General features: G+C 54.2%; 6 protein-coding genes across 6 annotated transcripts; 2 read left to right on the forward strand and 4 right to left on the reverse strand.

Moving 5' to 3' along the window:
* Positions 1 to 676: 676 nt before the first annotated feature.
* Positions 677 to 2,239, reverse strand: AYL99_06621 (hypothetical protein; the record flags this gene model as incomplete). The annotated part of the gene is made up of 1 exon (XM_018838130.1): positions 677 to 2,239. One exon carries the CDS (start codon positions 2,237 to 2,239, stop codon positions 677 to 679), a length of 1,563 nt encoding a protein of 520 aa, XP_018692690.1.
* A 3,425-nt stretch (positions 2,240 to 5,664) lies between these two features.
* Positions 5,665 to 6,568, forward strand: AYL99_06622 (hypothetical protein; the record flags this gene model as incomplete). Its single annotated transcript, XM_018838131.1, has 2 exons — positions 5,665 to 6,210; positions 6,299 to 6,568. The coding sequence occupies 2 exons, from the start codon at positions 5,665 to 5,667 to the stop codon at positions 6,566 to 6,568; spliced, it is 816 nt and encodes a 271-aa protein (XP_018692691.1).
* A 2,709-nt stretch (positions 6,569 to 9,277) lies between these two features.
* AYL99_06623 (hypothetical protein) lies at positions 9,278 to 12,593 on the forward strand (the record flags this gene model as incomplete). Its single annotated transcript, XM_018838132.1, has 3 exons — positions 9,278 to 10,155; positions 10,203 to 10,772; positions 10,847 to 12,593. The coding sequence occupies 3 exons, from the start codon at positions 9,278 to 9,280 to the stop codon at positions 12,591 to 12,593; spliced, it is 3,195 nt and encodes a 1,064-aa protein (XP_018692692.1).
* Positions 12,594 to 12,974: 381 nt separating this feature from the next.
* Positions 12,975 to 16,023, reverse strand: AYL99_06624 (hypothetical protein; the record flags this gene model as incomplete). The annotated part of the gene is made up of 4 exons (XM_018838133.1): positions 12,975 to 12,991; positions 13,058 to 13,127; positions 13,185 to 15,597; positions 15,647 to 16,023. 4 exons carry the CDS (start codon positions 16,021 to 16,023, stop codon positions 12,975 to 12,977), a joined length of 2,877 nt encoding a protein of 958 aa, XP_018692693.1.
* Positions 16,024 to 16,727: 704 nt separating this feature from the next.
* AYL99_06625 (26S protease regulatory subunit 6A) lies at positions 16,728 to 18,310 on the reverse strand (the record flags this gene model as incomplete). Its single annotated transcript, XM_018838134.1, has 4 exons — positions 16,728 to 16,746; positions 16,804 to 16,894; positions 16,956 to 17,920; positions 17,988 to 18,310. 4 exons carry the CDS (start codon positions 18,308 to 18,310, stop codon positions 16,728 to 16,730), a joined length of 1,398 nt encoding a protein of 465 aa, XP_018692694.1.
* Positions 18,311 to 19,694: 1,384 nt separating this feature from the next.
* On the reverse strand, positions 19,695 to 21,118 carry AYL99_06626 (hypothetical protein; the record flags this gene model as incomplete). The annotated part of the gene is made up of 2 exons (XM_018838135.1): positions 19,695 to 20,565; positions 20,619 to 21,118. The coding sequence occupies 2 exons, from the start codon at positions 21,116 to 21,118 to the stop codon at positions 19,695 to 19,697; spliced, it is 1,371 nt and encodes a 456-aa protein (XP_018692695.1).
* Between the last annotated feature and the right edge of the window lie 721 nt (positions 21,119 to 21,839).

A 21,839-nucleotide genomic window follows, 5' to 3' on the forward strand; every position in this document is an offset into this window, starting at 1 on the left:
GGGCTAGTGAGGCTCAAGCGAGGCACGGTTTAGATCCTCTTTCAGCAAGAAGGGTGTGTGTCGACAAGGAATTGTCCGACAACAACAACAACAACAACAGCACCCCCCCTTCTTCCCGAGGCCTGTGGAATCTATCGAGCACCTGTGAGCTATTCGAGACGTACGCCTATCTCTCGAATTTGAGCTCCAGCGTATGGCGACCCAGACGGATCACATTCGTCTGCATGCCCCTGACGTTTCTGGTCGGCTTCTTTGGCGTGAACATCAACATCTCCCGCATGCTTTCAACTCTGTAGTGCCGGTCGTCGCGTTTGTACTCAGGCATGGCTCTTCTGTTCAAGTGCTGGCTTTTGACACACTTTCAAAAAAAAGGGCATAGAGCCCGGAGACAGCTGGAGAAGTTATCCTGATCCATTCAATATTGCTTTTTAGGCTTGGAAAGACCAATGAATTCAGTCCAGTGGCCATGAGGTAGGGCGGTCCACAAGGGGAGCTTGTGACCATCTAACTCGTCTTGGAAAAGCCACTAGACCGTGTTCGTTCGATAGACATCTATTTCAGATGCATCGTGAGCGTCGCGTCTTCATGAACCAAGATCTAGAGTGTGGAACGGCCCAGCCGACCACTGTGGGCGGAATGGTCATGATCTGATTGCATGCCACTGCCAGAAGCACGATTAGTCTGGCGTCGGAGCAAACCGCGACATCTGCCGCAGTCTCCGCCCATATCTGTAGAAGAGAAACGGCGCCGGGATGGCCAACGTGCACAGGAAACCCAAAACGCTCGTAGCCCATGCAACACCCAAAGATTTGTACATGCGAGGCGCCGCCAACGGAAAACCAGCCGCCACCAGACTCCTCACGATCGTGCTGGCCGCCATCGCACTGGCGGCTGACTGAAGGTAGATGTCCACCAGAAAGGCCACGGCGTTGGTGAAAATGAGCATGATGCCGCTGCCGATGAAAAACCCGGCGATGATTTGCGGCACCGGCGAGATGTGCCGGGACGACGTCCAGGCGAAGAAAAAGAGCCCAACGGGCAAAATGAGGCTGCCCAGCATGACCAACGGCAAACGGTCCTCAGGCAAGACTGAGCCCCGGGCCCGGAGCCGGGGACGATAATATTTTGTCGAATATACGGCCACCCCGACCGAAGATACGATCACACTGGTCAGGATGCTCAAAAATGGGAGAGTCCCGACACGAGGATCCCAGCCTCGGACCTGGACGAAGCTGTAGGGAAACGCGAAGAAGGTCAGATAGAGGATTCCGTAGACGATGGCAATATACAACGCCATGACCATGAGCATCGGTTCGACGCAGAACATGACCGCCGGCTTGAACATATACCTGTGGACAAATTCCGAAAAGGCTGGAGGTTGCTTGACGTTTTGGTCGGCCAACGCCGACGGGCCCCGTGCCAAGTGGAGTTTCTTGTTTGCTCTCTGCTGGAGGATCGGCCCATACGTCTCGGGGACGAAGAGGAATGCCGGAACTCCAACCACGACGCCCAGGATGAGGGAAATCCAGCCCGTCCAGTGCCAACCGAGGCTGCTTTCGGTGATCAGGGCTCCAAAGATGGGGCCCAGCGTAGGCCCAACGTAGACCGCGGACGAGTAGACAGCGGTAGCGACGCCACGCTCCGCCGGCTCCCAGAAATCTGCGAAGGTGGCACCGACCAGGACCTGAGGCGACGCCCCAAAGCAGCCGGCTAACAGGCGACATACAAGAAGTGCAGGCAGATTGTTGACCACCCCGATCGGTACTTGGAGGAGTGTCCACACGAAGAAAGCTGAAAAGAGTGGTAACCGACGGCCTTTAAATTCGGACAGGGGACCTTTACACAACCACACCGTCAGGTCAGCATCCAGCGCGAATGACTCGGGGAGAAATATCGAGAAGATATCCTCAATGGACTGCAGAGCGGCGTACGTACCCCAAACAATGGGACCAACAGCAAATCCCAAGACATACAGCGACACGCCCAAGAGGGACACCGTTTCACTGACATTGAACTCCTTGGACGTCACGGCGATGGTGGCCGACCAGACCGAGCTCGCAAAGGTGACGGCCGTGGTCATCAGCGCCAGGAGTGTGGTCATGACCCATTTCCGCCATACCGGCAGATCGAAGGGGCTGTCATACGTGGCAACGACGTCCCGCTCGCCGTCGACGTCTTGGGCAACCTGTTTCTCGTGCGGAGGCGGCGTGGCAGGCTTCTTCTCGAGGTCGACGGACATGCTTCAACCAACCCGAGACCAAACATGTCGAAACAAACAACACAGACAGAAAAACGCCATGTCCGTGCAAGAATAACAGATTTTGAAGGAGTTCCACCGGGTAGGATGTCTCCTGGTGACGACGGTGCTATCCTCGTTTTGGAGACGTGTGCCGTGTTAGCCGGCAAACGGTGCCCCGAGCACGTTTCACGCCGAGGCAGGATCGTCTGCATGGCTCCCCGCCGCGAAATGCCCATGGTTTTTGTTGGATACATATTGTGACACGGGTCCTGACTTTGTCTATTTTGATAATCCCCGATGTTGTGTTGTGCCATGATTACTTACCAGGTACTCCGTACTCGGTAATCTGATGCTTATGCTACACATACCTCCAGATGTGGTGTCGTCACATGATCACGCCAAGCCTTCGGCCACAATCGCAGAGCCACAGCCCAGAATGGCTTAGTCCTAGCCACAGTCAAATCGCGGGATTCTTAGATATGAGAAAGTCGCATTCGGTGTACATACACTGCCATCACTTTGCTAATCCCATCCCTCGGTCACGGAGTGGACTGCTCAATCTCCTCATCCTTCTCGTCGCACGTGCTCAGTCCCGTCATCATGGAGGAGGGAGGCTCACGAACACTGCGGAACGGGCGACCAGACTGATCTACCAGCAAAGAAAGCAAGATGATCGACATATCTTCACCTTAGTCACCAGCCCTCCCCGCCAGGTTCCAGCAGAAGTCACACATCACACGCATGCGACCGATGCAGGGTCATGTGAGACAAATCTTCAGGGGGGTGGTCGCTGTACGAGAGGCACCAAGGATGACGCTGTGTGTGTGTTGATACCGAGATCGCAACCGAGAGCGCAACAAAAAATGGGCCAATGCCGATGGTTGTCGTCGGCGCGCAATGTGCTGACTGTGAAAAGAGACCTTGTCGAGAGCCTTGGAAAGTGAGCATCGGAAACTCATAAATGCACAGAAAGCCTGAGTCCACGGAGCGGCGATCAGGATGCGAGAGAGTTACTGGCAACGGTAATTCGACCGCCACGAAACACGCGCATGATTTCTAATATCGTTCTCCTTCTCATCGCAAGAGGTAGAAGAGTGCGGCCAACATTCGAGGAGCCGGTCCCAGAGTCTGCTTGCTTCGTCCAAGCAGGGTCATACACCTTAGGATCCATGGGCCGAGACCGCTAACCTGTCAGGCGCGGCGTCGGGCGCAATCACCGCAGCTTCCAGCGCCCTGTATGCCTCTAAAACGTTGAATTTGGGCCACGCCGCTTTCAACCTTTGTGAGTCTCCAGCGCCAGTTTCGGTGTGCTCTCTCATCTTCGCCCATCCCATAACAGGGTCATCCGGGTCAATCTGTCCGAAAGGATGTCTAGCCTGTCCAGGAGGAGCTCAAGAATTGCGTCCCTTTGCTCGACGATAGCCCCGGACAAAGGTGTCATGCCTTCTACATAGGAGACATCAAGACGGACCAAAGGATTGGCCAACAGTGCAGCCACAGCATTACGGTTGATCATTGAACACTGCCCACCCAAGGCCCGTCTGACCGTCCAAGTCTTGTTTGTTAACCTACCCATCCGGGCGAGTGAACAACTGCTGAATCACCTCCGTCTGTCCATATTCTGCTGCCAGCGAGAGAGAGCGGTCTGCTCATATTCGCTTTTGAAGTTTATGTTGACCTCCGATCTTTGAAGCAAGCGGAAAATAATGAACGAATGGCCTTGTTCTGCGGCGAGCAACGGGCGCTTTTCCTTGGCCGTTTCGGGCTCTTCATCCATGAGATCTCAAAAGTGTGAAAAGCGGGGAGGTGTAAGGTGTTTGATTAGAGCCTAAGGTGAGCCAATCTCTTCATTTGCCCTACGTCGCCCCAAGTGGACAATTGAAAGGGATTAATTAATGGGTAATTTTGTGAGGAGGGAACATAACAGACACTTGTGACTTTCTTATCACACACATACATGCCTTGGGCCACGTCTATACTCATGATGTCGGGGAAGTGCGAAGCTCAGGTGGCTTCGAACGATGTTCTACGGCTAGACACCACTCATTTCCACTCAACCCAAGTCCTGACTTTATATGAGAAGGTGATCGACGGTCCGGAGAATTTTTCCAGGGTGGGCGGAATCCACACGAATTGGCTTTCGCCACACACATTTCATTGTGTCAAATGCAAACCATCCCCTTAATGATGTCGTCATGGCGAATGTTCACCAATCGAGCTCTTGAGTAAGTGCAGCTGCTTCTCACCGTAGAGAGATGCTCGGATCCTTGATCGTCGAACACAATAAGGAAAACTTATCCAGGCGCGAGCCACGGCTTCCGTACAACCCAACTCAAAGGCTCCCGTGACGTTTTCATCCTCACTGTCTGCCCTTGCGGGACCTTTTTCCGAAGCACGATCACTGGTCTAACGTGATGGATCCTTGGCCAGCCAGTATCAACAAGGCCTTTGAAGCCGCTATTTTCGCGTCCATCATCGACGAAGTCCTACGACTACACGCTGGGGAATGACTTGCATCCGGCACAGCTTGCTGCACCGGCATGCACCAAGTACCGCGGTCGATTCTGTCTCAGCGTCATAACCGCAATGCAAGCCACCAAGACGTCTGTCACCGCGATCGACGTACTCGAAGTAGTTTGCAAAAACAGATTCCTGGGCTCGGAATCTCTATCCAGCCGAGATATGGTCTTTCCCAAATACTCGGCTAGGCGGAAGGGGAATCGAATAATGACCCCAGCACACGTCAGAGGCGATCCTATTATTGTGACCTCGACGAAAAAGTGGGCAGGGACCGTCTAATTTTTACCACCAGCAGCCTCCCCGGGCGCGGGAGGGGTAAAAGATGCCCAGCATCCAAAGACCATAGTCTCGATACGGTATCTTGGGTCGACCGGTCGTCTGACGTAAACCCTGGACAGTGTGGTTCATCTTCGCCTCTTCACAACTAATCAGGCATGTCCCCGTTCGAATAAACAGGAAACTCCGCCATTCATGGCCATAAACGGTCATGTCAGAGAGTGCGAGTGGATTCGCCGGCGGCCTCCCATAGGTGAAGCATGTAGAAAGAATATCCAGGCACCACGCGAAAGAATTCTCAAGGCCAAATCACACTACATCCGCGAGCACGATCCCATAATCCATATATTCCCTGATTTGGGGCCAATGAACAGGCCGCACCGTGTTTTTCCGCCTGCGATCTCTCTGCAAAGCACCCCACAAGATGAGGTCATGGTTGCACGCGAGGTCGAGTTTGGTATTAAAGAAATGCATGGTATCGGCTCTGGTTCATTCGGAAAGATTAATACCACCAGCCCTAAAACACTTTGCAAATAGCCCACAGACCCCCCAAGTGTTGGAGGTACAAGAATACAGAACGCGCCACGACGAACAACATACATATTGGTTTGCCCCCTTTATCTCTTTCCATGGAAGAGGCCGACATCCTCGACTCGACGCTGTCCGCCCTCATCACCGCTTTCCACATCCTGCACCGCTACAAGATCCTCGACGAGCACGGCCACATCTCGGTGCGCCACCCCGCGGACCCGTCGACCTTCTTCACTAGCAACGTGCCCGCCATCTTGGTATCCTCCAAACGCGACCTCAATCAATGGCGGGTGCGCGACGGCTTGCCCGTCACCAAGACGCACCCCACAACAGGGTGCCAGATCGTGGAGCCGGACGAAGTGCCCGAAGACTCAGAACATTACCTCCACAGTTGCGTGTATAACGCTTATCCTGGGGTCATGAGCGTGGTGCATTCGCACGCTCCCGAGGCCGTCGTGTTTGGCTTGTGCGACGCGTCGGGGAGCATGATGCAGCCGACCTACCGGGATGCTGGCTACCTGGGCTCTTCGACGCCCATCTTTGACGCCGCGAAACACTACGGCTTACTACCGTGGTCGCACCGGCAGAATCTTCTCATCAACCACATCCGGCTGGGCGACGCCGTGGCCAAGACACTCAACGGCGTTGACGCGACCTCCTCATTCCCCTCCCTCCCCCTCCTCCTCCCCCTCCTGCTCTCCCGCGGTTCCCGCCCACACCGTCGTCTTCGAGCGCGGCCACGGCTTCGACACCTGGGCCGAGAACATTCCCGACGCCGTGTGGCGCGCCATCCACGTGCGGCGCAACGGGCTTATCCAAACGGCCGCCATGGATCAGCGAGGGAGCACGGATCTGGATGTCATCTACTTGAGTGATCAGGAGTGCAGAGACTGCAGGGATACGACGAACAAAGCAACCCCTTTGACCTGGAAGGCCTGGGTGGCCGAGGTGGAGAGGTCGGGCATGTACCACAATGAAATGAAGGACCAGCGCCAGAGATAAGAGAGCCAGCCGCGCGCGGGCAGACAAGTGTCTCGTGGATGTACCTCTTTCCGAAGAACATGCATGGCCTATGGGCGCCCTCTCCCCAGGGGAATGAAATGTTGCTCCGCGACGACCTACCATGCTGCTGGGAATTTGATGTCAGGAAAGGGTTAGGCGGATCGAGAAGAGGGCAATGGCCCCTTCGACCACACACGCGCCTGAAGGTTGGAAGAGGTCATGCTTGCCAGCGCCGCACCGATGCTGCGTGCTGCGACATCGCCGAAATTCAGACAGAATCATTCAGACTTGATGCATAAAGGAGTTGAAACAGCTCCCTTGTGCCAGCAAAGAATCAAGCCGAAGCTGAAAGTTAAGCGCTCAGGGCCACGATTACAAAATCCCACGGTGCTGCTGCTGCCCCCCCAGTTCGGCCTCTCCCCTAGCAGGCCAGGGACAAAATCCCCGAGCAGAAGGTGTTCATTCACTCCTTGCTGTACGGGGTGCACATTTGTGGCAAGGTTTACCCACGAGGTTTAACGCTCTCCGGCCCAACTTACAGTATGTCCCACAGCGAGCATGAGAAGAATAAACTCGGCAACTAAGCCTATCACTGAGGTTACTTGCTTGGTACTTGACGGTGTCCTTCAGTGTGAATTCTGATTCGTTTTCTAGTCCACACTTGATGCACCGGCGTTCTGTATCGGAACGTCTCAGATGAAGTAGTGGTGCTAGACACTAAATTGAAATTCATACCATTTTAATATTATTTGTGTGACGTGGCTCCTTTCTCCAACTGTCCGCCATATCAGCGCAAAAAGTTCACGTGTAGATTGTAGTGATGTGAGGGAGGGCTGCCAGAAATCTAACACCCTTGGAGTTGTTGCACGGCAAAGTCACCGCATGTGCGAGCGAGGGTCCCGTCCACCGTTTGTTTCCTCCAGGGCGGCAGATCGAATATCTGGCCATGGTCGAGGTTCGGGCACCATAATATACCACGTTCAGCCCATCGTCGTCGTCACCCCGGCAAATGTCCTTTTCTGCCATGGACTTTTCAGATCCGTAGTCTTGCGGCACGGCATCGCTTATCCCCGGGACTCTACTTCTAATAATGGATCCTGTTTAAGGATTTCATTTGTATTCATCCTGTTGAGTAAAAGCGAAAGAGTATATAGCGGGGAACGCTCTGATTGGCCCGAAAGAGTATTCGCATCCGATTGGCACATCACGTGCCACTAGACCTTTCGCTTGGTTATATTCACGCCTAGCTGCCAACTGGGTGCCAACGCTATATGACTGTAACTGGTATCCTGGTATCAAGCTGTAGGTAAAGGTGATGGTGTCTGACAGTGGTAGATACGGTGGTGGTGGTGTAGGTAGGTCATGACTGCCCATGGCCTAACAACGCCTAGCCTACCGCCTAGAGGCTATCACCAGAGCACCTAAACAGGTTGCCTTAGGGGTAGCCATCACCCCCCTCCCACGCTCCCCCCATTGCGGTATTTTAAAAGCGGCACGGCCGGGGTGAGTCGCACGTGAGCTCCGAGTAGTTTTTACTCATCTTGAATGCCAAGATTTGCGGCGTTGGCACAAATGAGCTGAATGCGGGAAGCTACTGGACTGCGCCTCTACTCACTACTGCTGCTCAATGCCGCTCACTGCTGCTGTGATACGTTGATTTCCATCTGTCAGCCATTTTGTCGCCTTCACTCCATCATCTGTAGCCTGTTTCTAAACGATAACGCCTGATTCGAGATTAAAGGGGATCTGAACCCCGCCCAAGGTGTCTCCGTTGGGCATCCTTTCCTCCATCAGCTCGAATGCCCTCACTTTGCTAGAGTCATGTTTGCTGCCAATCAGCCGTTTCACCGAGGTCAAGTGCCACCGGCGTCCCCTCGCCTCCTGGTACTGATGCGGACAACACCTTCGGAGCGAACCGAATCGACGCCCAATGCTGCTTAACGCAAACAAGGTCCAAACGGCTCCGATACCCATGCCCCTCAGTAACGAATCAAGCTTTGTGGAGGTACAGGCATTGCAATTCTTGAGGTGTCCCCAGAGATGGGGAGAGCTGGAGCAAACTGAGGCGAACTCGGTCAAACCATGTCCTCCTACGCCTCAAGAGTGTGACAGGCGATGCGAACGCCCAGCGTAAAACGGAGAAGGATATCCATGCCGACTCGCTGACCCGTGTCCCCAGCGGCCGCTCTCTGAGCGTCTTCATCGTGCGATCAAGCTTTGGAGAACTGGTAGGGGTGCCTACCCGTGTGACATGCTCAAGGGGCCTCGTACTCCACCGAGCTGAAAACTGCTCCAGCTAGCAATGTTTGTCCAGTGTCCCATAGGACAAGATTGACAGTAAATCACCGCACCAGCACATAGCCGGCATTCGACTATACCACAAGTGGGTGTCAATTCTCGTAAGGTACATCCCAAACGTTGTGGTTACACGAAAACCCTCAATCCTCGCTGGATCGGGACAGCCTAGACAGGTCTGTGAACTGTGGTCTTCCACTCATCTGCCCTCGGCGCACGTCCGCTTGCAGCTGCACAGACAGGACATTACGTGAAGACCGAACCACGTCCTCCATCTTCCCAGGCATATTTATGCAGCACATGCCCCCGCTTTCACTTTGCAAATCCCAGGTCGTCTTCCAGTTGCCTTATTCCGGGGCAGCAGGCTAGAATCAGTGCAGGAAGCTGAAGTGCTCAAAGGAGAACTCTGCCAATATGGAACAATTGCACAAATTGCAGGCAACCATATTCCAAAATGCACCCACGGCTCCAGATGGGCGGACAGATGCCGAAGCTGCGGCGACGCCCTCGGTCAATCAGACGTCGCTGTTGCATGATTTAACTCATCTAGGTCGAGATAACGCTGCCACGTTGGTCCAGGCCTTCAACACATTGATCTCAGGAAAGCCCTTGAACGACAAAGAGCTGTTGCTCGAGCATGGCGTGCACATGCTGCAATCGCTCCCGCCCAACAGCGGACTGGGTGCGGACGCCGCTGGTCAGTTCATCAAAATGCTATGGGACGACTTGCCCCACCCACCAGGAACCGTGGCTGGCCCTACGACGAGATACAGGAGGCACGACGGAGGGAACAACAATCTCTGGGATCCCGAGTTGGGAAAAGCAGGCTCGCCCTACAGCCGAAGCGTGCCGCCTGTGAAACCAAAAGGCCCTAACTTGCCGGACGTCGAACTCGTCTTCGAACATCTGCTCCGGCGAAAAGAAGGCTCGTTTCGCAAACACCCATCCGGGCTAAACAGGTTGTTCTTCTCCTTCGCCACGGTCGTCATACATGAGTGCTTTCAGACCTCAAGGGGGAACAATTGGCAAAACGAAACGTCCAGCTACGTCGATCTCAGCACACTCTACGGAAACACCAGCAAGGAACAAGAACGAGTACGGACGTACAAGAACGGCCTGATCTATCCAGATTCGATTGCCTCGGAGAGGATCATGCTGATGCCACCGGGCGTCATTGCCGTATTGATGATGTTTTCCAGGAACCACAACCAGATTGCTGAAACGCTCTTGTCTATCAATGAGCAAGGGACGTATGGTCCATGGGATAAACTGAAAGAAGAGGACCAGAAAAAGTGAGTACCGCCCCACCGAGGCTATTATCTGACTAACCCGACTATAGACAAGACGAGGACATTTTCCAGCTGAGCAGAAACATTAACGTCGGTTTCTTCGCCTCTGTGGTGCTGAGAGACTACGTTGCTGCCATCTTAAACACTCCCCGAGCCAATTCGGAGTGGTCGCTCAACCTGGGAGAAGAGATCAGGTCTGCACAGGTCGGACGTGTACCGAGAGGCTTGGGTAACGCCGTCTCGGTGGAGTTTGCAGTTCTCTACCACTGGCATGCTGCCCTGAGCGCTGCCGACGCGAGGTGGATGGAAGATGTCATCAAGGGGAATCTTCCACAGATCAAGTCCATTGATGAAATGACTCCGGCGCTCTTCTGGCAGATGACGGGGAAAATCACCAAGGAGCTGACATCCAAGCCTGCTCGTGAATGGACATTTAATAACTTGACGCGCGGTCCGGATGGACGCTTCGACGACGCCGAGCTGGGCCGTCTCATCAAAGACTGCATCGAGGAGCCAGCTCACGCATTCGGGGCCAATGGGACACCGGCCAGTCTGAAGGTGGTGGATCTCATGGGCCAGCTTCAGGCCAGGGAGATCTTCAACACCTGCACGCTGAACGAGTGAGTCTAACAAGTCACGAGGAAGATTTTGGGTGACGTGACCGCTTCAGATAATGCTGACAAGTAATTGCTAGGTTCCGGAAATACCTCAACTTGACGGCATACAAGAGTTTCTCGGAATGGAACGAGGATCCGGAAGTGTCTCGAGCGGCCGAGCTCTTATACGGCCACATTGACAATCTTGAACTATATCCCGGTCTGCAGGCAGAGTGTACCAAGCCGCCAATGCCAGGCAGCGGTGTCTGTCCTGGCCAAACAACCGGACGTGGCATCCTGGATGATGCCGTTGCTCTGGTGCGAGGCGACCGTTTCCTCACATACGATTTCAATAGCACCACCCTGACAAACTGGGGCGTGTCCAAACTCGCGGATCTCCCGGGAGGCGCCTACGGAGGCATACTCGCAAAGCTGATCTTCAACGGCCTCCCTGGAGAGTTCACCGGCACATCCACATATGCTTTGATGCCGTTCTACACACCAGAGGCCGTCAAGGGCATCCTCGAAGGCAACAAGGTGGTGGCCAAGTATGACCTTCGGAGACCTCCACCAAATGTGATGAAGCTTGTCGGCATCCACACTCAAGAAGGTGTCAAGAAGGCCTTTGAAGACCGAGATACTTTCCACGTTATGTATCAAACCGCCATCCGCAACTGCACCGATGGCCACGAATTTATGATCGGCTGGGACGACCAAGCCCGCCACGACCCCCGTTCCGTCATCCTCCACAAGGTCTTCTTTGAGGAGAATTTCGAGCAGAACCTGAAGCAGTATTTCCGCGAAACCGTCAGGAGCCTCATCCACAAGAGCACCCTCAAGTATCCCGACCATCGCAGATCGATCGACATCGTCCGTGATGTCTGTAACGTCACGCCCATCATGTGGCTCGCGCGCCGGTTCGCCATCCCCATCAAGGATGCGGCCCACCCTCGCGGCTTGGTCACCATTCCGGAATTATTCGACATCTATCTGGTTCTGTTCATGTACCAGAGCTTCAACATCCTGCCGGTCAACGAGTGGAAGTTGAGAGAGACGGCCGAGACGGTTGCGCCGATCTTGAGACAGATCTTTACAGCCCACTTCCGGACGCAACGTGGTCTGACGGAGTACATTGTGGACTGGCTGGCGAAGGGTACGGCGTACGAGGTCGGACCCGACGCAGACCAGTTCTACCACGCGATGAACAAGACGGGATTGGACGTGGGTGACATGGTGGGTGATTGCATTGGCATGGGCGCTCCTGTCGCGGGCAACATCACCCAACAAGCGTCCCTCCTCATCGATCTCTACCTGAGTGAGGGGTATGAGCAATACAAGGCGCGGATCGTGGAGCTGGCGCAGAAGGAAGACGAAGCCTCTGACAAGGAGCTGCTCGGGTTCGTGTTTGAAGGCATGCGCCATGCCGGAGTCGTGCCCGGTCTCCCTCGCGTCGCCTCGAAGGACGTCACATTCGAGGACGGCGCACGCGGGCCCATACACATCAAGGCCGGCCAATACGTGCTCATCGCGACGTCCTCTGCCGCGATGGACCCTGTTGCGTTCCCAGACCCTGAGAAGATCGATCCGCACCGCCCCATGTCATCGTACACCCTGCTGGGACACGGCATGCACTACTGCTTCGGCGCGCGGCTGATCGGGCCGGCACTCGTCGCCACGCTCAAGGAGGTCTTCCGCCTGAAGAACCTCCGTCGCGCCGAGGGTCGTCTGGGTCGCTTCAGCGTGATCGCGCAGGACATTGCGGGTGTCAAGGCCAAGATCTACCTCGACGCGAACGCAAAGGAGTCGCCCATCCCGACGACCTTGCATCTGTTGTACGATGAGTGAATGAGTGAGTGATCAGCTCAGCAATCTCCGATGCCTGGGAGCGGGTTTCCGCCTGCGTACGGCTTGGGGGCCACTGAGTTCCGGTATTTGAGGCTGGGGTTGACGAGGCTCTGCTTCTCTCTAGCTAGCACGCGAGGACACAAAGCGAACAAACAAGCTTGGACGGAGTGCCACGAAGTTCATGAAGTAATGACTGACAGGCCAGACCATATAAGGAATATATTGACTATGGTCGCCAATTGAACCCGTGAATTGAAATGATATTGTGGCACTTGTTCTTTCCGCTTTTGCTAATTGACTAGATCTCTATCTATTTAAAACCCTCCTCCATTTGAACAGTGCAGCTGGTCATCATCGTCATCATCATCATCATCATCATCATCACACGTCTCGAATCCCTGATGAACAGTTAGTTCAATAAAGCACAGCGGCAGGTGAAGGCTGAAACTCCTAGAGCTTCATACTCTTCTTCTTCTTTTTCTTCTTCTTCTTCTCCTTCTCCTTCTCCTTCTCCTTCTCCTTCTCCTTCTCTTGCTAGAAGAAATCCACCGCGGACACACATCCACCCCGATCTCCTCTCGGGCGCGGTACATGCCTCCCTGTCGTCTCGTGGGACATGGTCTCTTCCTTGGAGCCGCGCAGGCCCAGAGATAGATTGAATCTCGACGTGGAGGACCTAGATTTGGATTTCGACCTCGACCTCGGTCTGCCTTTCTCCCTAGCAGCAGTGGCACTGACGGCGGTGAACGGTGCAGAGAGGACTTTGGCGACCACGGCATCGGCGCCGAGATTGTTGGGCCGGTGCAGTCCGTCCGCGTCGGAATCATCAATGCTTCGCTTGTTCTTCCCCCAGGAGCCCGTACACATGTTCGGTGTTCTTCTCCCTTGGCATTGGCCGCGGCCGTTATCGTCGTCAGTGCAATCATCTTCGGCTGACTGAGCGCCACGTCGTCCATCGGACCTGGCAATGCGTCTCTCATCCGTGCGCGGCGGCACTTTGGCCTTTTCGCGGATGTCCAGGAGCTCGGCCCACCCGATCAGGCCGCCGTTCTCGTCTCGTCCGACGATGTCTGGCTGCAGATAGAAGATGGGACGTTGGGACTGCTGACGGGCTCTGGCTCTGACTCTGGCTGAGCCAGTGGGGACCACGAGAGATCCTCTCCGATCCAGCAATTGTGGTTCGCGACAGTTGTGGTCTCCAAAACTGCCACGGACAGACGGGCCAGGGACAGGACCTGGAGCGCGGAGGGCCGACCGAAGAGGACTCCGCGGCGGCGGGGAGATGGAACAACATCTTCGTCCTTCGACACTTTGAGTTGTCGCCCAATCATCGCAGACGCACCTTTTCTCCTCGCTTGGAGCTTGCCAAGGAGGACCCCCATACCTCATGCACTCAAAGGGCACACTCGTGTGTGGTGGTATTACCACTACTTCCTTGTCGGGGTCCTCGTTGTTGTTTCTGTTGTACCAACACCTCTCCTCTCGTTCCGCAGTAATTGGGGAGATGATACCGTCGTCCGGTGCCAACGGCGAAAAGGGCCAAATCCCTGGAGAAATCGGCGACACCAGTTCGTGGTGGACGGTCCTCTGGTCAGGAGCAGGAGCAGGAGTGGTTCGGCTGTGGTCGTGAGCATAGGACGTATCTGGCTCCTTGTACCCCGAGGTGGGAATTGGTGTTTCTATTTCGTCCTTGAGTATTACTACTTGCGACGAATCCGGCCCGTCGTGGCTCCAAGTTGGCAGCATCGTCGTCGCCGGGTATTGGAGAGCACGCGGAAGAACAGAATCCAGTCCCTCCGTGCGGATTTGGTGAGCAATTCGCCGAGCACGCTGACGAGCTCCTCGTAAGGAGTTCGATCTGGTCAAGAACTGGTGATGGTAGCCAGGGCTATCGTCGAGAAGCATGCCGTCATCACCCACCATTTCGCAAACTGACTGCAGAGCACCAGGCGGGAAGACATCTCGAGGGACGCGCAGGTGCCTCAATGTCGGAAAACCGTGGTGGGAGATTGAGAGGGCAAGTTGCACGTTCGGCATCTGCTGTTCCTCCGCATTAGCAGCGTCGCTGTGGTGGTCCGCAAGAGACTCTGGCGATGGGCATAGAATATCCCAGTGGAGAAATCTCAAAGACCCCGAGGCGAGGACTGGCTGAAACAGAACTCCCACCTCTTGAGGCCAGGTCGGCACGACGTCCGTTTGCACTATGGTGAATTTCCACAGGCGACCCAAGCGAGCAAATATCTTGGACAGCGTCAGTAAGCTCGTGACGTCCTGGTGAATCAGGCTCAGCCGCTCGGTCTGCGCCGCGTTGGGGCTCGCCGCCCACTGCGTCAGGCCGGCATCGGTGACCCCCAAGCACTCCTCCAGCCGTAGCGCCGTGACCCACGGCGGGAGTGAGAGGAGTGTCATGTCGTGAAAATCGTCGGCGTCGAAGGACGAGATGCACAAGTGGCGCAAAGCGGGCAAGGAGTGGAGGACGCGAATGAATAACTCGTGCTCGATCACGCCGTGGCTCCCTGGCGAGCACAGCAGCAGTGTTTCGAGGCGTTTCCACCGCCAGTGGTACAGCTCGAACTGGTACGTCTGGTGGTCGTCCAGAAGACCCGGGGGCAATTGTGTCTGACTTCGTACACTGACATCGTCATTCTCGGCAATGATCCAAACATGCTGGCGCAGCTTCGTCCGCGTCGACAGTGCGTGCGTCAGCCGGTCAAACGTGTGGTTGTAGAATGCGACGAATCCTGTCAAGGCTTCCAGGTTGGGACATTCCATGACGACGGACGCGATGGTGCAAAGGTACGCATCATACTCGGGGTTTGGACTGCCACTGGCCAGGTAGATGGGGATATGAGGATCCGGAACGTGGAGTGTCCTCACCAGGGCGGCGAGGAGTGGTCTCGCACGAAGCGTGGACCGCAGCCGCACCAGGCGCGCTGCTCGCGAGACTCTCCACTTCCGCAGCATCGAGGGATCATCCTGGCCGATGATCTGGATGTTGGTATACCTAGACTGTGTTGAGGAGCAGGCTCCGTCGCTGGAGGGGACAGACTTACAGGATCCGCTGTGCGTCAGAAAACCATGCCTTGCACGTCAGCTGCACCGAGCTCAAATCCCGCAGGTAGCATGTTGAACACGACGAAGACCCTGGGCTCAGATGGAGACGTCTGAGATGATGTAGGACGAGGTTGAGGATTGATGGTGGAAGCTTCTTCCAATCGGCCCTTGCTGTCGACACCAGGAAGCGCGACTTGGCACGGTATCGTGGCGTCGAGAAGGGTCTGAGAGATGGAAACGACTGCCTCCGAGTCGCTGGCGCACCACTCTGCATCTGCCTGATATATGCAAATGACAACAGCTGGGGTTGGGAGTCCCGAGGAGAGTATGACTGCTCGTGGCCATCATGTTGGGCGTACTTTGCTCGTTCTTCCATTGGGTGGGTTAATGTATACATCATGTTGACGGCTCGAGATAAGAAAGAGATCCTGCATGAGTACTCCAAGCCTGTTCAACGCGTTCAGCGCCAGCACCGAAATGTGAGCCACTGTCTCCTCTGCTAACGGAGCACATTGAATGTCGTTCTGGCCATGGCTCCAAAGATGACAAAGCGCCACAAGAGTTGTAGACCACAACCCACCGTCGTCAATTGGTACAAGTTATAATAGATACGACACATCTATGCATGAAAAGGCCACGAACAATCGTTGTGGCGAGCGGATACAAAAGTTGGACGCGGACCATCGACTCGGCGCATGAAACAGGGCACACATCTCGTTCCTGGCCAATGAGAACTCCATCATGGATAACGACAACTACATACTAAGTTTGGCAGCCCGTGGGTGTGCCCAGCCGCTTTCCGATATTACTTGTCACATAATATCTAATAATACGCCCTACAGAAGGGTCAAGCATGACCGTATACAGCTAAAGAGCTGAACATCGAGACGACGGGATGGCGACGACGGGACATTCTCGAAAAGCACAACGCAAAGCCACGTCCAATGGTTTATAATAGGGCTGCCAGGGAACGGCAGTCATCTATCTGAGGATCTTGTCCCTTGCCTGATTGAGTATTGTACATGCCACGTTCTGCCATGAATTTTCCAGGAATGCTGATTTGGGAGCATGACCGCTGCATTATGCGTAGAAATTGACTCTGCAAATTCAAATGTTAGCTTTCCTATAACGACAGATAAGGATCGGGAAGACGCACGTGTCTTTCTTCTTTGCTTGCACTTCCGCAATGGCTTCCACGTATGCTTCGTGATTGACTTTGGATTGTCCCTTGCGAAGGGCAATCATGCCTTTTAGAAATGGTTAGCAACTCCGCCCGTAAAACACGGATGACGAGCAGCGATGACTGACCTGCTTCGACACAGACGGCCTTGAGCTGTGCACCTCCAAACTCATCCGTTGACCGCGCCAATTCATCAAAGTTGATGTTGCCCTCGTCTATAGTCATCTTCCGGGAATGGATCCGTAGAATCTGCGCACGGGATTCTTCATTTGGCAAGGGGAACTCAATCTTTCGATCCAACCGACCAGATCGAAGTAAGGCAGGATCGAGGACATCGACTCGGTTCGTGGCGGCAAGGACCTTGATTCTTTCGTCGGACGCAAAGCCGTCCAACTGGTTGAGCAGCTCCAACATGGTCCGCTGGACTTCTCGATCACCGCTCTTCTCCGAGTCGAAACGTTTGGTACCGACCGCGTCGAGCTCGTCGATGAAAATGATTGACGGGGCCTTCTCCTTTGCGAGTGCGAAGCAGTCTCGGACCAACTTGGCGCCATCACCTATGAACATCTGCACCAGTTGAGGACCCGCGAGCTTCAGGAAGGTCGCGTTGGTTTGGGCGGCGCAGGCACGGGCGAGAAGCGTCTTACCCGTGCCGGGAGGACCATACATCAACGCACCCTTCGGAGCCTTGATGCCGATCTTTTTGAACCGCTCCGCCTCTTTCATCGGCCAGACGACCGCTTCCACGAGTTCTTCGATCTGTTTGTCCAGTCCACCAACGTCGGTGTATTTCTCCGTCGGCTTCTCATCAACCTCCATCGCCTTGACTCTGGAATCGTATTCAGCGGGCAGGGTATCCAGGACAAGGTACGAATCCTTGTTGACGCCGATGAGATCGCCGGGTTTCAGTTTGTTGTGGTCAACCAGACCGATCAGAGGCAAGAAGATAGTTTGACGAGTACTAGTCTTGATCACGGCCGATTTGCCCACTCGCGTGGCGTCGAGATCAATGTTGGCGCCTTCTTCGGCCGCTTCAGCTTCGACGTCGAGATCAAGGAGTTCGACCACATTGCCCACGAGGTAGGGTAATTGCCTGGAGACGTTTTCATGTTAGCCACCGCCACTCGCTCCATGCAACAAGACACGTCGTTGAAACTCACCGATTCTGCTCAATCTTTTCCAAATTGTCCTTGATCTTCTCCTTCATGGTAGTCTCCTCGTGCTTTAACCGCTGGAACTCGCTCTTCAGGATCTTCATTTCGTTTTCGAGTAGTCGCCGCCGGTTGATGATGTCCCTCGTACTCGATTGTAGAATCTCGTCATCGATGTATTGTTCTTCCTCATCCTTTTTGGAATCCGCGTCCTTCATCTCGGCATCTTTGGCGTCGCCGTTAGACGTAGGCTTCTTGTCCTTGTCATCGCCATCCTTTCTCTGCTCCTTCTCATCGCGCTCCATATCATCGAGATCCTCTAACGTCGACATGATGGCGGCCTTTTTGATGAAGTTTTCTTGGTGGGGCCCGGAATGATCGAAGGCAAGGAAGATAGGTCGGGATGGTAGAATCAAGTAGTGGCTTGAGGTTTTATGGGCAGTTGAATTGATTACAATCCCCCCAGACACGAGATGGAAGCTCGCAGTCGAGAGTCGCTGCGGCAAAACCGCGGCCCCAGGCTTGGCACCATTCCCGTACCGCGTCACTCTTCGCAGCCTGGCCTCCAGCACAGCACGCACCTATTACAGCACCTAATATTAGAGTAATAATCAGCCTGAACCAGCTTCTTTCGAGCCCATTTTCAGCCCATCCTCCTCCAACACCTGCCTCTCGTTGCCTCTGATCTGGTCGTCCACGATCGATTTTCATCTGCAAATGCATATGGGAAACTTCTTACTGGCAGACACCATGTCTATGATGAAAAGCTTGCCATCTTTGAAGCGAATGAAGCGCCATTGCAATCTATCAGGGGTATATACCTTCCGACGTTGAATCTCGGCCGTTGGAAGAAAATGAAAATGACAACAAGGTCCATGACAACGTCACCCGCTGTGTCCTGTGTTTCCTTTTGTGCCCAACACCACCCCCATCACACGTACTCCATACAGGGGGTGCCTCATGGGTTCCTGTGCAGCAAACTCTGGCTGCTGAAAGGGCCTTTTCGGGCCCCAGTTGGACAGCTGTGTAGCACATTTCAACCTCGTTCATTGGACCCGCCGCCTCGTTTCACATAGCTAATTACAAAAACGACGATGCAGCAAACCTCTTGACCAAGCCACCTTCCCCTGCGATGCCGTGCTATGCAAGCTCTCACACAAGCCATGATCCCCTGGCATCCTTTTGTGATTGAAAGTCTCATAAAAAACACGGTGTAGTAAACTGTGAAGCAAACAAAGTCTTTTGAATGAAAGAAAAAAGCCCTGCGCGGTGCCCGCCCCCCCTTGTGCTGATTAACCGTGACGCCATCTCCATGATAAACCCATTCCCGAGTCGGAACTTTTTGGTGACTTTTCCCGCCATGAAAGCGCCGCCCGGGCATCCCCGTCGTGAATGTATAGTGAAAAGAAAAAAATTGATCTATTCTTGGGGGAGTTGCTCGCTTTAGATGCTGCATAACGAAAGACAAGAAAGTACCGTTCGTAAAAGGTCGTTAGATTGGGAAAGTCGATTAGAAGAGAAATTTTCGTCCGCGAGGAGCGGTGTGACCGGAGCGCCAACAAATATGAAGGACTCCTCCTCGCACGGTGCCGATTTTGTCTGTTTGCAGGGAAATGGTCGACAGTGGTAAAAACAATACCGAACACCCCGGTATGATTCAAGAACTTTTGGAGCCGGACCCAGATCGCTGAACGCTGGAGTTGGAGTTTGAACGAGTTAACCCACCACAGTTTGCATGGTGTATCCCGGGTGATTGAAGTAATAATCCGACTGCTTGGCATGGAGGCTGCAGCCACAGTTGGGTCCGTGAGTGACCCAAGTCGGGGTCAAGCCGGATCCATAGCCAAAGGTCTGGGCATAGGTAGGCAGTTGATTGCGTTGAGCGGTGTATGCAGAGGCACTCTCAGAGTGGTACTGCTGGCGCCCATATGCTGGAGGAGCGCCCGGTGTAAAGGCCCAAGAGGCATTGTAGTAGTCTGGCGTGGGCGGTCCACTGTGCGGAGCAGATGGTGGTGAATATTCCGAAATATACGCACGAACCCATCGGGTGTCGTATTGCGAGCCTTGTTGGTACTGAGGAGGAATGGGCCCTTCAGGGGACATGAGGGGTTGATTCTGGACGGCATGATGGCGATGAAGATTGGTCTCGATCGGAGTGAGCTTTTGAAACTCCTTGACTTTGGCGAGCTGGGCTTTTTCTTCGTAGGCATGCCAGTGCTCTACCCACATGAAAAAGCCATTGTCCTCATCATACATCATGCCATGGATCTCCCAGTTGAAATCCGTCAGCCACTGTAATTCCATCATGTTCAGCTCGTGCACCGGAATGCTGCTGACTTCGGCCCAGGACCGATTCTGGAAGGTGTTGTCGTCGAGAAACTTGCTGCCAAGCAGTAGGCAAGTAGTGAGCATCCGATAGACAGTACCAGATGAAGAGGTCGACTGTCCGCGTTCATTCACCTGCTTCATGCGCGAAGCCAAGTAAAATAACCCTAGCATAATTGTGGAGCTGGGCAAGCGGGTAGAGGACAGAATCTGAGACACGTATTTGCGGAACTGAGATGTTGGTGCAGACTCTGGTGTTACACTGTGACAAGAGGTTAGAGTCAAGAATGTTAGATCTGGGTGAGTAGAACTCACAGTTTTTGGGACATTTCAGCCACGAAGCTCGACATGAGGTCCATGTCGTAGTCCAGATGCTGCGCGACACCTCCTGTAGGCTTGTCCTCCTTGGGTTTCGACTCCGTGTGCTGTGCTCCATAATGGGCCGGGAAATGGTCCATAGCCTCAGTCACACGGATCGGAGGGAGAATAGGCGCTGCGACGTGGTTTGCCCAGTAGGACGGACCATGCATCTGATATGGTTGCGGGTAGGGATATTCTTGTGACGGGTGAGCATGCCCCAGGCGCGCCACCTGGCCAGCTAGAGACGGCTGAGCGGTGTAAGCCGGCGGAGGCTGAAATCTATCATTGTACTCTCGAGATGAGAGTGATCGGCGAGGGTGGTAGCTTTGCGATGGATAGAAGCTTTGATCAGACACTGCACTCAAGGGTGTGAGGTAAGTCGTCTGGTAATCCGGAGGCGTTGGGGGAAGTCGTGGGTGTTGGGCGGCTGCGCCCCAGCTGTGGTAGGAAGGCATGCTCGGTCAAGGACGTTGAGCAGAGCAGACAAGCCGTCGGCCTAATACTGTTAGCGATCAGATATTTACCTGGTAGTGGGATCGTTGCTCACCGTCTGCTTCCGCTGATTGCGCGGCCACGCCCGAGGCGTTGAAGCCGGAGCTGAAAAGCTTTTGTTTTGATCCCACTCAAAAGCAGGTCATGGATGGAGGCGATGTTCTCGTGTTATCAATCGCTGTGACCGAAGACTATACCGCAAACGAATGATGGAGATCGCGACAGTGAAAAGTCTGATTTGCTAGACGTAGTCGTAGCTATTCACACGAATGCTGATTTAACTGTTACTGATAGTGGTAGGCAAACAGGAATGTCTCGCGGATTGATCGGGGTTGAGCGGCGCTCAAATTTGGGCGACAAGACTTAGTGAAAAGCTCGTCGAGATGGCTGAATCTGGTAAGGAGGAGCGGCGTGAGATGAATCTCATTCGCAAGGCAGCCTGCAAACGTAAAGAGTCAGCGACGAGCGTCCGCAGAAAATCAAAACATTTCACGTCGATTTTGTATGAAGCTCGTGCTTCTGATGGGCAGAAGTCTTTCAGGATGGGGGACGAGCGTACCAAGTGGTAATGTTTCGATGCGTGTTGACTCTCCAAAGAAATCAACAATGCACTGCTATCGCGAAGGAGTGACAGTCTCGATGTTGGGCGTTTGTTTGAGAGGAAGTGCAGGCCACAGAGAGGGT

This window comes from Fonsecaea erecta (assembly GCF_001651985.1).
Source record: "Fonsecaea erecta strain CBS 125763 chromosome Unknown Scaff5, whole genome shotgun sequence".
Classification (NCBI taxonomy): Eukaryota; Fungi; Ascomycota; class Eurotiomycetes; order Chaetothyriales; family Herpotrichiellaceae; genus Fonsecaea; species Fonsecaea erecta.